Source organism: Labrus bergylta, chromosome 21 (genome assembly GCF_963930695.1).
Source record: "Labrus bergylta chromosome 21, fLabBer1.1, whole genome shotgun sequence".
NCBI classification, from domain to species: Eukaryota; Metazoa; Chordata; class Actinopteri; order Labriformes; family Labridae; genus Labrus; species Labrus bergylta.
The window spans coordinates 17,838,758-17,855,584 of NC_089215.1; the positions used below are offsets into that span (position 1 = coordinate 17,838,758).

At 40.6% G+C, this 16,827-nt stretch overlaps 2 protein-coding genes across 2 annotated transcripts; one reads left to right on the plus strand and one right to left on the minus strand.

Annotated features, from left to right (window-relative positions):
* Window positions 1-254: 254 nt before the first annotated feature.
* On the plus strand, window positions 255-7,719 carry zgc:171971 (uncharacterized protein LOC569690 homolog). Its single transcript, XM_020651301.3, has 8 exons — window positions 255-1,180; window positions 2,532-2,578; window positions 2,691-2,845; window positions 2,926-3,050; window positions 3,644-3,731; window positions 3,834-4,120; window positions 4,536-4,688; window positions 5,836-7,719. Exons 1-8 carry the CDS (start codon window positions 989-991, stop codon window positions 5,974-5,976), a joined length of 1,188 nt encoding a protein of 395 aa, XP_020506957.1. The 5' UTR covers window positions 255-988; the 3' UTR covers window positions 5,977-7,719.
* Window positions 7,720-8,885: 1,166 nt separating this feature from the next.
* tfam (transcription factor A, mitochondrial) lies at window positions 8,886-16,030 on the minus strand. The gene is made up of 7 exons (XM_020651300.3): window positions 15,751-16,030; window positions 13,552-13,694; window positions 12,518-12,588; window positions 12,200-12,349; window positions 11,328-11,423; window positions 10,923-10,979; window positions 8,886-10,207 (listed from the first exon to the last, which is right to left on the minus strand). The coding sequence occupies exons 1-7, from the start codon at window positions 15,834-15,836 to the stop codon at window positions 9,935-9,937; spliced, it is 876 nt and encodes a 291-aa protein (XP_020506956.1). The 5' UTR covers window positions 15,837-16,030; the 3' UTR covers window positions 8,886-9,934.
* Window positions 16,031-16,827: the final 797 nt, after the last annotated feature.

A 16,827-nucleotide genomic window follows, 5' to 3' on the forward strand; every position in this document is an offset into this window, starting at 1 on the left:
TGCTTAAACGAGATTAGGCTCCCCAATATTGGGTAAAAGGAAATTAATACGGTAAATAATGTAAAGAAGGTAATTGTCCAGGATATAATAATAATAATAATATAATTTTGAAACACTTAACGGCATATTACTTTAACAATTGAGTTGCTATTTCATGTTATTCTTCCGTCCTCTGTAAACCTGCTTCAGTTTCTTGGACCACATCACAGGACTCTGGTCTACTGATCAGACAAACAGCGCCCTCTTGTGGTGTCACCTGCTCACTACCGTTTAATAACAACAATAGCAGAAGAAGAACAACGGGAAGTAGGCACATTTAAACCGGAGAACAGGCGGCCAAATGGATCTACTGAGATGATATTAACTGGTTAAATTATGCATATGTGACATTTTAAGTCAGCAGAAGCAGTGTTTTGTTTTTTTAAATTGTTGCATCCAGCGTCAGGAAGCACCGCGGGGTTAAGACCAAGAAGATGTGTGCAAGATGTGAAGTGTTGACGAAGGCTGCTGAGCAAAGCAAGGGACTGAGACCATAACTTAAAAACAGAAAGGTTTCGCTTTGGCATAGAGGAGGAAGCTTTACGTCTCGGTGAGTGCAAGTCTGCGTTTGGCGCAGTTTGTTTTGATTCCGCACAAAAACAAAATGGAGGGTAGTAAGCGGTAGTAAGTTGTGTGGTGAATATGGACCTGTGCTTTGCTCTTCGTTACAACCGCGGACTTCAATGCGAATCATTTCATCAAAGGACTATCTCTTCTGCACAAAATAAAAACATTTTTAAAGGACAAGACCCAGTGAGGAGAGCCGTGGAGTAAGGAGTAACAAAGTAGACCCCCTTCAAAACACCGAATTTGTAACATTTTACCCTCCAGAATTAAGCGCTATTATTGCCCATTTAGTTGTATGCACATGAGGAGGTGTCACCTACAACCACATGCAAAGTAAAGAATTGATTAGAGGATAAGTAGGAGGAGGGTTGGGTACCACAACATGACTGACTCAGATACAGCAAGTGTTCCCGGTACCTCCGGCCTGAGCAGCGGGGCCGGGCTGGCTTTTAAGGCGGGCAGAGGAACACTCCCTGGGCGGGTCAGGAGCCTGTCCTCTGCTGCTCCACCTGGAAGACTGACATCCCTCAGGAGCAGAGACCTCACACTGGGAGGAGCCCTCAAGAAACCCAAGGTAATGAATAATAACTCAAAGGTTGACCATATGAATTTAAAGCTTGATATTAGAAATTCACAACTGCCCAAAAGGTGAGGAACTTGAATTTTGAAATTGAAATTGAAATGACTTTCAATGTTAACATCCCCAAAACAATACATCAGTGCAGCATGGGGGCTTTGTAGGCAGAAATATGGCACTCTGATACCAATCACAACATGGGAGGAGGATATAGGATGAGAAATTATAAGGAAAACACAATAAACGCATCATATCTGAGAAATTTCAAATGAATCAAAATCAGCTTTATTGACCAGGTATATACCAGCAATTTGACTGCGTACCTAAATTACAAATGAAATACTAAATAAAATAAACTAACATAATTCATTCATTTACAGGAAGTAGATAGATTGACAGTATTTACATTAAAGCAGGGTGCATAGATCAGATGAGGAGGATAAATACATAACGTGTGAGACCATAAAAAATCTGATTTTTCTAGTGATTACATTTAATATCAAACATTTAAAGGTCACATATTATCCTCCTTTTCAACAAGTTTAAATAAGTCTCAGAGTCCCCAAAACATGTCTGTGAAGTTTCTTGTTCTAAATCCACTCTGATCCTGTATTTGATCATGTCTATAAACCCCTCTATTTCAGCCCTGCTCAGAACAGGCTGTTTCTGTGTCTGTAGCTTTAAATGCAAATGAGCTGTGTCTGACCACGCCCCCTCTCTGGAAGGGCTTGGGTGGCTCTGGCTTTCTCGCTCCATGCACAAGTGTCTACAGTGATAAGGCAGACTTTTTTTTACATCAAGTCTTACCTCAGGAGACCCCTCCCGTCTGACGGGGATAGTCTCCCTCGCTATGAGGAGCATATAGAATAGAATAGAATAGAATAGAATTACTTTATTGATCCCAAACTGGGAAATTGTGGCGTTACAGCAGCAGGTTGTCCAAACACACAATATTAGCAAAAAACACAATATTATCTAATCTAAACACAATATAATATTAAATACAAAGTAAATAAGCACTAAAAATATCAAAACTAAGAATGAGAATATATACAACCAGGATTTAACTTAGCATTACTAGTCTTAAATAGGAAGATTAAATATGAAAGATTAAATGTAAATGTGCAAAAACAGAGTTGTAAATGGACAGTATTGACATAGGGAGCTGTGCAATCAGTGATACTCTAAGTTAAAGGCAATCAGTGTGAAACAGCTTAACTGAGACATGCTTTTATTTGTCAAAACGTACAGCAACACCAGGCCCGTAAAAGGGACGAGGCTTTAAAATGGGATGAGCCTTTATTTGAAGTTTTACGGTAACGCTGTTTGTATTTCTGTCTTTTCAAAGAAAACTTTTGAGCCAAACATCCACACTGTGAGGAAAAGCAAAGACGAGTAAGTGACCTTCATTAAAACATTTAAAGTCTCCTTTTTATTGAAGGTTTTGAAAACTGAATGTCTGTACCATATGTTTTTGAGTTACTATGCATTTCCCATACATCCTCAGGTTAAAGGAGGAGGTCCGTGCGCCTCCAAAAAAGGAGAGAAGAGAGAGGGACGAGAGGAGGAGAGAGAACAGGGGGAGGAGGAGAGAGAGGCCTCCCACCATACAGTCTCACTCCATCTTTGAACAGGGCCCTGCAGACACCATACGCAAAACAGGTGCGCAGACGTTTCTCGCTTTCCCTGGAGTGGACTGAACGTTCAGTTAAATTATGAACCCGTCGTTCTGTTCTGTTCAGGCTGGCGTGGTGCTGTTGACCCGTACGACTCCACCAGCTCTCCTGTGTGCAAACTGGTGAAGAAGGAGAGGACCGAGTCTGAGGACGATGACGATGAGATTCTTTCCAAACTACAGAGAGATGATGTAGGTATCTCCTGCTGTGTGCTTGACTTAAGAGGAAAGATTCTAGTTTAGTCAGATAGCAGACATTAAACTTCGATCCGATTTTAGTCCAAACCAAACGACCAAACAATTGATGCCACTGCAACAAAACTAAAAGTCCTAGTCACCCATTATTGGGTAATCTCTTGTTTTTAAAAACATAAAATTGCATGTAATCAAAAAGTTGAAGATGTGTTTGTGCAATTTAGAAACAGTGCTCTCTCTCTCTCTCTCTCTCTCTCTCTCTCTCTCTCTCTCTCTCTCTCTCTCTCTCTTAGTGGCAGCTTTTGGTTATAAATACCACTGAAGAGCTAAAGTTTTGTTTTCCTTCTATGATTGGCGCTGATATTACTAGGTTTATTCATCAGTCAAATATCATTTCATTTGAGTTTCATTGTATGACACTAGCAGTTTTCATTCACCAGCAGAGGGCGCTACATGGATCACAGCAAGCATTATTACTCTCCAGAGGGTCAAGCAGTGACGCAAAAACAATCCCATATCGGTCGGGCCCTGATAATAATCACCCATAGCTTAACAATGTTCTTATGTAATGTTTTATTTTCCTACCACAGTTCATCGATGATCCAGGTCTGAGGAACGAACCAAAGCTGAAACCCATCCAACTGCCCCTCTGTCAGTCCGTCATATCCTCGTCAACATGTGAGTAAAGCACCTCTTACTACTGCCGCCTGACACACTTCATACTGTGTATGTTGCAGTTCGAGCTCGGATTCATTTTGCGTTTGTTTGTTTTGTTGGCAGGTCCTGAGAACCCTCCACTGTTCAGACCTCCGCCCTGCAGAGCTCAGAGTCGGTCAGCCCGCTTGGCAGCAGAGTTTCCCAAACAAGAGCAGCCCCCTCTGGCAGAGTTGCTGCAGGATCTGAGCCTTTCTGGCAGAGAGGAGCTCTTCTTTATGCAGTTACCGGACTGCATGCCTGGCAGAGCGTCGGGACAGAAGGGGGACTCTGCACTTGGATCTACCGCAGAGAAAGCTGCCAAAAAGGAAGGCAAGGCTGAGGACAAGAGGCCTGCATATCTACAAGCACAAGTGGGTAAACCAAATAAAAACTAAAGCCTGGCATACACTGTACGTCTGTAGAAACAAGTATTCAATAGAAAACTCTAACAGACGGAGGTTGAAGGTTGATCTGTGCATTTCAGTTGTCTCATTTGTTCGGCTCTAATAGACTAATAGGCCTGCAGATATTTCCTGCCAGTGTTTCTCTCCTGATAGAAGGGGGAAGATAGATTAAACAGGCATGCCTTCGGTTGTCATGGTGATTTATGACTTTGTGTGTCAGTTTGTGCAGGTAAAGTCAGTGTGGAAAGTCCCATATTCAGGAAATCAGCTCATCGCTCTGCTCTCACCGTACGAGTGTGTAGTTGCCTTATAGATATTTAATAGGACAAAAGATTAAATAGTGTGTGTGTGTGTGTGCGTGTGCGTGTGTGTGTGCCCTCAGGAAGCTGCTGGGAAGGAGAGCTGTCCAGTGCTGTCACAGTTCCCAGAGGGGTTTCTGGGTAAACTGCAGATCAGGAGGTCGGGGAAGGTGGAGCTGAAGCTGGGAGACGTCGTCATGGATGTCTCAGAGGGAGCTGCTTTCTCCTTCCTGCAGGTACTGTGCGTGTGCGTGTGTGCGTGTGTGCGTGCGTGCGTGCGTGTGTGCTGGGTATCTGTACATGTCACTTTGTGCAATAAAAGTAAACTTCAGTCAGACAGGAGAATGTGGAGTGATAAAAAACTCTTCTCATTCTTGATTTTGGTAAACCAGTTGATCAGTCTGTTAAAGGTTTCCAACACAAGTTTTTAGAGCCTAAGGTGTCAATCATATTACGTCCAAGCTCCAAAGATATTCAGTATCTGACAAACTTCCTGTCAGCTATGGCTGTCCTGTAAATCAACAAATATTGTCAACAACAGTAGAATTTGGTTCCTATATATACTGAGAACAAAAAATTGAGCGTAGTGTTAGCTCAGGCAGGCCACGGAGTCACTCTCTGCTATCATGCTAGTGTTTTTGATAACAGCTGATCTCATGCCAGCTGATTTGCTACAAAGCATCCTAATGGCTAAACCACTAACAGCACCCAGCTGCTCTAGCCTGCCTACTCTTTGCTGCTCCCTCTGCCTCCACCCAAACCCTCCTCCCCCCAGCTCCTCCTATGTATGGCTATTGGCATTTATTCCTTCTCTGTTTTAGTTTTTGCTGCTCCTCTCCCTGCCTTGGGGCTTTCCTTGTCTGGATAGGAAGGGTGCCTAATGCTTTCCACGTAAGCAGGTGGAAGGGCAGGAAGATCCCAGAACAGAGCCATATACCGCCAAATCTAAATAACTGCAAAAAAAAGTATATTTATTGACAAAAAAACTGACTGAAAAAAACATTTGAGGTACACCTAGTGGGTATGTCTGTTTGGATTATTCTCCCATTGATTTAAAGAATACTTAATATGGAAAGAGACAACTCGCACCGCTTTGAATAGAACCGTTAAATGCAGAATCAGTGGGTGGGTTTGTGGAACAGCCTGAACATAAAACTCAAAAATGAAAATGTTAAAAAAATGATTTTTTTGGGTCAAATAAAGCCAAACAAACTGTGAAACACCACAAAAATATCATATCCACCCACCCTCTATAAAAGTATTTAAGTGCAGATAAAGCAGATATAAACATGTTTACAAAGAGGAGTTGATTTTTTTTAATGAATTCCAGTTTCATCATTACAATATTCACATACTGACAATCTGTCCTTCTCTCTGCTGCAGCAACTGGTGTCAGTGAATCTGTCTGACGGTCGGACCGGGGACATGATGGTGTTGGGGAACGTCAACCACAAGCTGGTTCTATCTCCGGACTTTCAGGCTCTACTGAGACAATCTTCAACACAGAAACAACAAGGACCCTGATTCATGCCACAAGACTTTACCCCCCCCTTCAAGACGTTACACACTCTGTGATGTAACCATTTCTTTAAACGATGATGTTATTACTGATGCGGTAAAGGTTACTGCACAAACTCATGAACGTGGAGGGGAAATGACAGCTAGTCTTAAATCTGTTGACTTCAACTGTGAGGTTAATAAGGCAGCTATGTGACCCTCGGTATCTCACCTGTTTGATTATCTTCACCCTTAAAATGTTGCCGTTTTGTACGAAAATCTTATTAAGCTTTTCAGAGAAGATATATATTTTAGAACTATACAAATCGTGTTTAATACGTGTTAAAGAGCACTGATAACCCGCTACCAGAGGTCAGATTCTTTACTGAGACTCTGTCCCTATCAGAGACTGTATATAAGAAGTGGACGTTACCTATTTGTTTCAAAGGTGAAGCTTATTTCAGAAGTGCCTTAAACGTGCATTCATTTTATTGGCCATTAGGGGGCGCCTCAACTGGTTAGAAAAATAAGTATTTTTAACTTCTGAAAACTGTTATCTAATAAGTTTATGTAGACTGTTTCCTAAGTCTTCAGTAAAAGTTAATGAGCGTTTTGTTAATGATGGGTGATAAAGCAGAGTACATTTTAACGTGTGGTCACTTGTTATTTACAGCTACCTCAGCGTCCTGTCGACAAGGCGTAGGGGAGACAAAATTAATCTGTTTTATAGATTCTGGTTCAAAGAAAAAGGTGAAGCCAACTAAATGCTAAACTCATGGCTTCAAAATGGTAATCCAAAAACAAAGACGGACTCTTCTTATCTACAGTCTATGGTCTCTACAGACAGAACATCAGCCTTCGGTAATAATCTGATTTAAGTTACGCTCTGACCCCTTCAATACTTTTAGATACCACATGTTTTAAAACAATACAATCCATGATTGACGGTACAAAGAAGTGCCAATGTTTTTTTGCTAATGCTAACATGTGTCCCTAGTCCGTCCACAAACCCCCCAATTATGAGAAAAGTCCATCCTCTCTCTGTCTTTTGCCTGCTCCACTTTTCAGAAAATGTGCTCAAACAGGCCGTTTGGAGATTTTCCCTTTGTGACATCACAAAGGGCAGTAAGCCCTCCCCCAGGTGGGTGACGCTCCCACAGCTAGGTGTTTGTGAAGTGATCCCCCCCCCTCTGTACCATCTTCAGAGATAGTAACAGGAAGCGAGACGGTTTCAGCGGAGCCAGCAGGGGGAGTGCAGCACAGTGTGTATGTGCATGTGTGACTGTGTGTAAACGTGGTGCTCCCGCTGTGCCCCACTCAAACACAATGTGAATTAACAGACTGGGACACCAATATTACAGTCTGAAAAGCACTATACTGTATTGGGTGTGTAGGATTTCTACGTCAGTGGCCGTGGTTTGGAAACAGGTATCGATACAATTTTAACATGCATCACATCAGAGTCTTAAAATAACCTCTAATACCATCCAAACACAACAACACAACCGTTATCATGTTACTGAAGATCCATTATTTGTTCCAGCATAGAAATGAGCGACTGTGTTTTGTGCTTTAATATCCAAATCCTCACACGTCTTAGTGTAACAGACTGAAGCTCCCTTTTATTCACATTGTATATAAAGGTTTGGTTTGTTAAGTGGTTTTGATGTTTATTCCTCGACTGCTCAACAACTAACTGCACTGATGTACAGCTTGAATTTGTAACTTTTGTATCATTTAGCAGACTTCAATAAAATGCTATTTTTAATACGTCTGTGTCATGTTCTTCTTTGTGATCCTGCATGTTTCTCTTATCATAATCCGGTTCTTTTTCTTCAGAGAGCCACTGAACTGTCACAGCAGCTGTTATTCCAGATGTTGCCAACCTCCAGTTGTTTTTTTCATGCTCAAGGGAAATTTCAAGTAAAGTAGCATAATATATGTTCAGTTAGGACAGAGAGGAGTAAAGGTGGTTAAGTATGGTGCTTAATCATAACCTGGAAATAGCAACAACAAAAAAAAGGCTGATATATAATCAGGCATCAGGAGCTATCTGTACAATTCATATATGAATTTCATACATATGAAGTTTATACATATTCTGTGTTTTATATGATAAAGTCGTAATATCGTAATAGATCATTGAGACAACTGTAGAGAACATGGTATCCTTGTGGAGCTACTAAGAGAGGGAGAGGAAATAAGGATGACTGTAAGAGTTTATTCTCTTTTATTTAGGTAATAAGTAATATGATTATATATTTGTGAATGTATCTGGTTCCATGTTTCATGAGAGGGGGAGTAAATAGAGTTTGACATTTGCTCTAAACTTAGTAATGTTTCAAAGGTTTGTAAAAGCCAGAACCTGAGTTTGTGGAAGCCCTTTCAATAAAGTAGCAACTGATGAAGCAGTCAGAAGATATCGACAAATTTAACATCCCCATAATTGGGATTTCTTTTGCATATCTTGCATGTAGCCTAATAATCATTCTTTGCTCCTGACAAACACTTCCTGTATTGTTCCTCTTAAAGTCAAATATCCTCAAACTTGCAATTCATCACCATCATATTCTTCTCATCTCTGTTGTTTGAGGTTCGTGAATTCCTGTACTACGGTGCTATAAATGCTGCTGTAATGCCGTGAATTGTCACATGACAAAGCAAACCCCCAGAAAAAAATGTAATAAAAAACATTGAACACTAACAAGACCGTGTAGATTTGGGAAATTCAAAATAAGTGTTTTTATGATCTTAAACTTTTAAAATCTAATTCAAGACTTATACTGAACACTTTCTTCATCATGAAGAGGGAAGTGATTCTTCATACATCAGGACCGGAGAGAATCTGCATTTAGGATCATTAAGAGAAATTCAGTTAGCGTCATTTGTTTCACAAATATTTCATGAGGGTAAACAATAAGTTGGAAGAAGCCACGCTGGGAACAAAAAGAACGTTTTATTATCCGCTATAACAGTTTGTTTTGTTTTTACAGCTGATAACAGAAAAAAAGCAACTCATACAAAGCTCGACCAGTACCATGCAAAATTCTTAAAAATACAAAAAAAGTCAGTCAAAATGTGATTGATGTCCTGAAAGACAAACGGTCACTTATTCACAGTTCAGGGGTGTTGCAACAGGACAAGCTTACGCTGAACTTAAGGATGAAAGGTTCGACTAGTTGATCCTGGCTGCATGATGGGAATCCATGATTCTATCTGCTCTGTAGAGCAAGTGCGGTCTGAACCTTTACATCCAGGGATACTGAGCCGCTGCCCTGTGGAGAGAATACTTACACAGCCAACACACACTTTCTAGATGCTGGTATTTACTTATTATTTCTTCATGACCCCAAAATACATCTTGTGTTTGCTAAAAACTAGCATCAAGCTATTTAGGGAAACGCCTGGACCTTCTTTGCATATGTGAGGAGTTCTTGAGATGTTTTTTCTCCAGTAGGAACTTGTGTGCTCGAAGCTGAGAGCCACAAACCCAGATTACCTCCTGACCTTTTCTCTGCATTAACACCCAAAATAGAAAAGGTTTGATATTTTTGGGATGGAAACCGTTAAATGTTATTTTCTTGAACGTTTTTACAGTGGTTAAACCCAGATCTATGAAACAAAAAAAAAAATAGATACAAAATGGTTATCAGTGCCTTCTACATTCACGTTAACACTTCTCCCTTACATTTCATCAGGTCACTTGTTTTCTTAACCAATCAAACAGAGCCAGTGTGTGTTTATGTTGACTGTATTAATCTTGCTTTCAGGTTTTGTTTTCTTTGTCTGATTAGATTTCACTGAATGAGGCATTAACAGGGAGTTGTAGTTTTATCTGTCTGAATTTGGTAAAAGCTTTGTCTCCGTGTAACCTCCAGCTGGGATCCAGGTGGAAACAGGTGGAGCGTCGCCCTGCGTCATCTCAACTTTCCTCTAGCTGTCAGTCAAACACTTCTTCTCTCTAAACTCAGTAGACTTTAACACGTTACTTCTTCTTTGTTGTCCTGACAGTTTTTGCGGTGCTACTTTTGCTTGTCTTCCTTGTCGTGTTGGACTTCGCTGCAGCCTTCTGCGCTGGCTTAGCCTGAGCCGTAGCTTTCTTCTTCGCTGGCTTGCTTTGAGCGGTGGCCTTTCTCTGGGCGGACAGCGTCTGCTCTCGGATCACGTCCTCTCGTCCGATGTCCACCATGTGCTCCTCCCACGACTTCATCTCGTTCTTGTAGCGGACTTTGTCGTCCTCGGCCAGCTGCGTGTAGACCTGAGACGGAGAACAAACAGGAGGGGGGGGGGATGAATACTGAACTTCTAATTACCGGTAACCGTGTGCACAGCTGGGTGAAGGCCATTGTCAAAATGTTCGATTCTTTTCAACACCAACCACATGCTGTAAAGCAATACTATATCCATGACTTTTACCATAACGTTATGCCTGCTGGAGCATGTGGTTGGTATCCGAGAGCATCAAGAATTTTGACAACCTTGATAGTACCATCGCTAATGAACTGGCAGTCATCAAATCTACCAAAAGCTACCACAAGTAAGAGAGAGAGAGAGAGAGAGAGAAGCGGTGGGCGAGTTAAATACAAACAAACTAAAGAGAGCAAGCGACGCTAAGTAAAGGTTTGGTTCTGCTGAAGTTTCGCTCCTCTTCCTGCCTGGTGTGTCTCTGCTCCGCCCCCTCCGTCACAGCCACACCACCACAAACACTTCTCATCCACAGGTGGGCAAATGCTGATGTTGTGTAAAGTCATTTAGGCATTTCGTAAAGTGCTCGAGTTATGTTGTTGTCTGTTGCAGACGAGACAGAGAGCAGAGGAGAGAGACAGTAATGTCACCAGGTACATTTATTTAAGTTCAAACCTCTCTCCCTCTGCTCAACGATTGAAGTTATAAAATGTCCAAAATAAGATTCATGAGACAAGTTTTACTCGTTAGTATCTAAATTCCCGTATGGTGAAAACTCTTGGCCCGACCTGTTTCTGATGATTGAACAGATTCCTCCAGTCGTCCCTCAGTGACTTCATCTTGTCCTGAAGAGACAACAACAACAAAACAATAACATTAATGACCAGAATGAAGAGCTACAGACTGTACTAAACAGCTACAGGGTCGTGTGCAGTGTTATCAGTCGTGACGTCATATAAAGCGCAGGAGGAGAGAAACTAAGCTTTCTGCTCTGGTGTTGATATTTGACCTCACAGGGATTAAAGCAGGAACCTTTCACATCATCAGCTTTATCGTTTATCGTCGTATAGTTGACTGCTTTTGAGTATTTTTAGTGAGTGCTGCATCAGGGTGTGATTTTTACTCCACCTTATGAACAAAACAATAAACTGTCCCTTTAAATGTTACGTCATTGCGCTGTGTGTGTTTCTGACCTGGATTGTTTTTCCTCTGGCTTCCTCAAAGTGCTCCGACATGAAAATGTTGAACGAGGATCGTGGACGTTTCGGCTTCCCAAGGTTGGTTAACTCCTGGGACACACACACATACACAGGGAGGATTTATTAAACACTGTGAAAGATGAAGTGATCAAGTTCAGTGCTTAGACAGCTGATTGGGTCTTTAACAATAAAAAGAAAAAGTCACGTTTAACGACAATAAAAAGACACATTGCATGTGAAAACATTTAGCAAACAGTAGCCATGTTCAAATGTGGAAAATTCCTTCAATCTAATTGGAGATTCCAACTTCACTGTTTACATGGACGCCAGATGAAGTGATGTGATTATGATGTGCTCGTAAATGCATCAAAAGAAGCTATAAGTTTATTTTCTCTTAACATACATAAAACCATGCATACCTGTGACCTATAGATTGTATTAAAAAGAGTATTATCGAGGCGCTGGTGGCGCAGTGGTTAGTGCGTGCGCCCCATGTATCAATAAACAGGAGCAGGCAGGTCAGCAGGAGGACCTTAAGACATGTGCAGCTGAAGAGAGGGGCAGACATGCTCGGTAAGAATAGTTTATCCCCGACCAGGAAATCACAATCTGTTCCAAGTGCGTACCTGAATATTGATACCAACACCCCTCTCGTTCGGAATAACAATTCTTTCTGAATGAGCCTGATCAGATCAGTCTTCTATTACTTGTGTCCATGTGAACATACAGTAGCTACATGGAGAGTTGTAATATAATGTCGATTCAATGCATTTCTAAGAGCACAGAAATAAAAATGAATCGTGAAGCTCTTGACAAAACTTATCCAGGCTATTTTTTTTTTTTTTTTTTTTTACATTCTCTCTCACCCTCTTTTTGCGAATGGCCCTCCTCTTGGCCAGTTTCTGCTTCTTCTCCAGGGTTTGTTGCTGGAGCTGTGCTGGAGTCAGCTGGGCCTGGTAATGCTGAAGGTCCATTTTAAACTGTTCCCTGGCCCGAAGAGAGGCGTCCTCAAAAGGCTACAAGGAAGAGAGAGAGAGCCAGAAGAAAAAAAAAGACTGACAAAACTGTTTGCCAACAGAAGATAGGTTACTTAGCTAGTACCACTTCATACACTCAAAGCTAAATCAAAGTTAAATATAAAGGTTATAAAGTTCATACTGTTTGATAGTAAAAGACTGTTATACCCGTTTCTGCTCTGGGCTCAGGGTCCTCCACTGCTGGGCGATCTTCCTGATGATGTCCACTGATTTGACCTCTAAAGGCAACAAATATAGCATCATCATTGTCTACTATTTGGAGGAGTACCTAAAAAATACAGTCCAAGAGCCACACACCCTTACTACTTTAAAAGAGAAGACTAAAGCCCTTTTCATATATGTACTCCTGAAAATATCTAGATAACTTCAGGACTGCTCCTGATATTCTCTTGACCTAGTCGTTCACATTATGCTCCTCACAGCAGGAGACTATCTCAGTCAGAGGGGAAGGGGAGGGGGGCATGGGGTCTCCTGAAGTAAGACGTGATGTAAAAAAAAAAAAAGACACAGAAGTAGCGGAGGAAGCAGCTAAATCCGCTATGAGATGATATAATGAGGATATCTGCTTTTATATCAATGCTACGTGTAGCTCAACTGAATCCCAACATCAACAAAAGAGCGGAGAACAACAAACAGGCAAACAGAAAACGTAATGCAGCCGTTTAATTACGTGCACGGAGACCGTAGCGGTCACATGCATGAAAAATGTGGATGTTTGCGTTCACACGTGCAGCTCCTCCAGGAAATATCAGAAGTATTTCTGGAGTTTTTCTGCAAGTGTGAAAGCCCTAATATAGTGTTTTCACACTTAAAATAAAACTCTTCGAACTTTACTGAGATTTTTTTTTCCGTCAGTGCCCGAGTTAAATTTTCTACATGAAATCATGGTGAGCTGATGTTTGAACACAGCAGGTAAAGACACCACAAGCGAGCAGGCGGGGGTGATAATGTGACCGACCAGTGCGACCATCGTGTATACATATAGAAGCTGCCTCCTGCTCTTTTCTGCAAGCAAATACTCTTTTCAAGTCATTTCTTGATACTTTAAATATGTCTTATTACATATTGATATAAAAGCCTTCGTCGGCCACTTCCTCGTCATGTTCTGCCTCAGCTAAGTGTGCGATGAGATTTTTTTTCACACTGCCTGCTTACAGCAGAACAACGTGTTGAAGCTTTACCTGGGTGTTGTCTCGTCACAACTGGCTGCTGTTGCAGAACAAATCTCATGTATCCATTCAGAGGTCTCTTTGGAGGCCCACTGGCTTGAGAACTAAGACACTTCACGTGGTTGAAGAATGAAGTCTGGAAGACACTGGTACACCTGCAGTGGACACACACACACACGCAAACACAAAATATAAATCAGATCATCCATTACTTCCAAAAGAGAGCCAAACATAAACTTTCAGAGGAGTGATTCTAGAGATGAAATGGTTGATCAAAAAAAAATAATACACAAATAAGCATTTACTGTGATACTCGAGGATTCTCGATATGTCCAGAAACAACCTCCCATTCACTTATTCTTAGGAGAATTACTACAGCTTGTAAATTAGTTTAAATACCCGGGGGTCATCCTGGATTCTTCACTCTCTTTCAAGAGCCACCGTCAAATTTAACCTGTATCATTTTAATGCAATTAGGACATCTCTGAAACCTGTTGAATCTCAGTATAAAGTCCTGCGTGTGCTGGCACCGCCTCCGCTAAATGATGACTTCAAACAGAAAGCAATCAGTCACTCTCCAACTAGAACCACCAGAGCCACTGCTAGAGGTGACTTTGACCTTTGTTCTCCTTAGAAGATCCACATTTTGTCAAAAATGTTTTGTCGTTCAAAGGGAGAGCATTATGGTACAGTTAATCACTCTCAGTCGGTGGAATTCTCCACCTTAGCCACTTTCAAGGGTCATCTGAAGCTGTGGTTCAGAACAAACCAGATCTGTGACCGTGTCCTATCATCTGTTCAATAGTATGTGCATAGTGCATACGCATGTCTGTATAAAAAAATGGTGCAATAGGGCTATGTGCAATCACACCAGCACTTTAAAGTTACAGGGAAAATGTGCAATCTACATCTTTACCTTATAATCATGTGCCATATAGGGCCCAACCGATATGAGATTTTGGGGCTGATGCCGAAATGAATATTGGGGAGTAAAAAATATCTTTCTTAGATCTATGTTCAATCTGTAGAGATAGATATAGATATACATGTTTATTGCGTTGAGCGCTCAAATGCAGATCAAACACTTGTGGAAAAGATATACAGTGTAAGGTAGAAGATGGTCACTCAACTGGAAAGTGACAGTGCATGTACGTGTGCATCAGTGCTTGACACTGTGGAGAGTGATAATGCTTGTTGTATGGCACACTCTACTGGTGAAAGAGAAGAGCTAGATTAATACAATGATGCTCAAATTAAATGATATGTGACTGGTGAATAAGTCTAGTGATATCAGTGCATATTGGAGATAAAAATGAGGCAATACTGATAGTCACTGGATAAGCTAATATTGGCCGATATTATCGACTGGCTGATTAATCAGTCGGGCTTTAATAATCCAGAAATGAAATACTCTGGTGACTTTAACTCTGAACGTCGCTTCATCCTGGTTTGTTTTTGTCAAAACTGCACAGCCACATTTTAATATGCAAGTAATAGTTCATGTTGTTGTTTGGTTTTTGCTCGTCAATGTGGTTCTATGTACATTTAATTATGTGTGTACAACCAGCCTGCCAAAGGACAACAGATGGAAATTAGACTACGGCTACAATCTGATATATTTACATGTTTATGTTCAATGTCCTTATTTATATTCTAAATATATGTCACACTACTTTATGCAAAAGTTGTTTAAAAAAATACTTCACTATCTGTTCCCTGCTACTATGGATGATTAACTACTGTTTTAGTTGTATTATTTTTATCATCATTTATTATATTTGGGTTATGACCTTGACTTCAAACAAAAAACTAAAAATGTACATCACATGGACTACAACATTATCAGCAGATCCACAGATAAAACAATAAATTCCTATTTTCTCCCCCTCACATTTATACTAGTCAACAAATTAGATTAAAAAAAAAAAAAAAAAAAATCTACGATCATTATAGGAAAGACATGTTTTCTGAATCTAGGCATCAAAAAGTGTCTTAAATTGACTGAACATTTGGCTGAAAGTCACAGAATAATTCACCAACCTTCTCATTCACATATACACATTTACAAAATGCTAAATCTTGTATAGCATTAAAGGTTATTTCTCAAGACACAGATACGTGTGAACTTGGAGGAATGCAACATGAGAACATGCAAAAGCTAGCTCTCCTTGTCAGCATGAGCTAAAGCTACATAGTAAGTCATGTTGTTACCTCGTCAGGGTGCTGGTGCTGGAGAACACATTGAAGGACTTCGTCAACAAGCTAAAGCTCGCTGACATGAAGCTGAACGGAGCCATGTCGGCCTTCAGGAACTTTAAAAGCCTTCAAAGCGAACAAACGAAAGACAAAAGATCTGTCCCAGGAAATACAGTCTTGTTATATTCATGCATGGGACGGTTTTAAATGAAGCCGAGTGTCTCTCCCCCTTTTTGCTTGTTGACATGCAGGCGCTGCAAAAGGCGCCTTGAGTCCCTCCCGGTGCATTGTGGGATAAGGTCTTCGTCCGTCTCACTTCCGTTTCCGCTTCAGATTGCTTCTGTTTCTTTATTTTTCCATGTAGTAAAAACAATCAGGGAAAATTAATTAGACAGTAAATGATAACAGATTAACACAATTATTTATTAACGTAAAACAGGAACAGAATTAATCAAATAACTTTGCCATAGGTTTTGCTAAGTAATGTGCAGCCACCAGGGGGCGCCATCGTCATCTGTTTCCCTTTAGTTACTTTATTACCATATACAGTCTCTGTCTGTCATCCATTGTGCGGAAATGTCATCCCAGCCTGTCTTCTTCCGTCCACAATAATATACAAGAAAAAGCCTACATGTGTGACGTGATTAAAACCAAATTGGTGTTTGTTTGGGATGGTTTTGTCAGGTCAAAGTGGGGTCACAAACAAAACAAGTTTGGGAGCCACTGGACCGTAAAGCGATACAAAAAATGTTTCAGTGAGTAGCTTGTTTTCTTGTGTAACAAACCACTTTTTATTTACATGATTAAGGAGAAATATGTTTAAATATCTGCCATATGACATATAATTTCAGCACTGATAGACTTCTGTTTTTTTGTTCCCAAAATGGGGGTTGAAAGACACTGAGAGGGGGGGGACAAGATATTCTTTACAAAAATCAAATTGAAAAAATTATTTAAAATAGCATATTTTACCCATTATTGTGAAAAATGAATACAAAAAGTAGTTCAATTTAAAATAAAAAAAATAGTCGTTAAGTTAGATTTATGCTGAAATATAAGCAATGTGTAAAAAAAACCTTTAAAGTGTAAGTT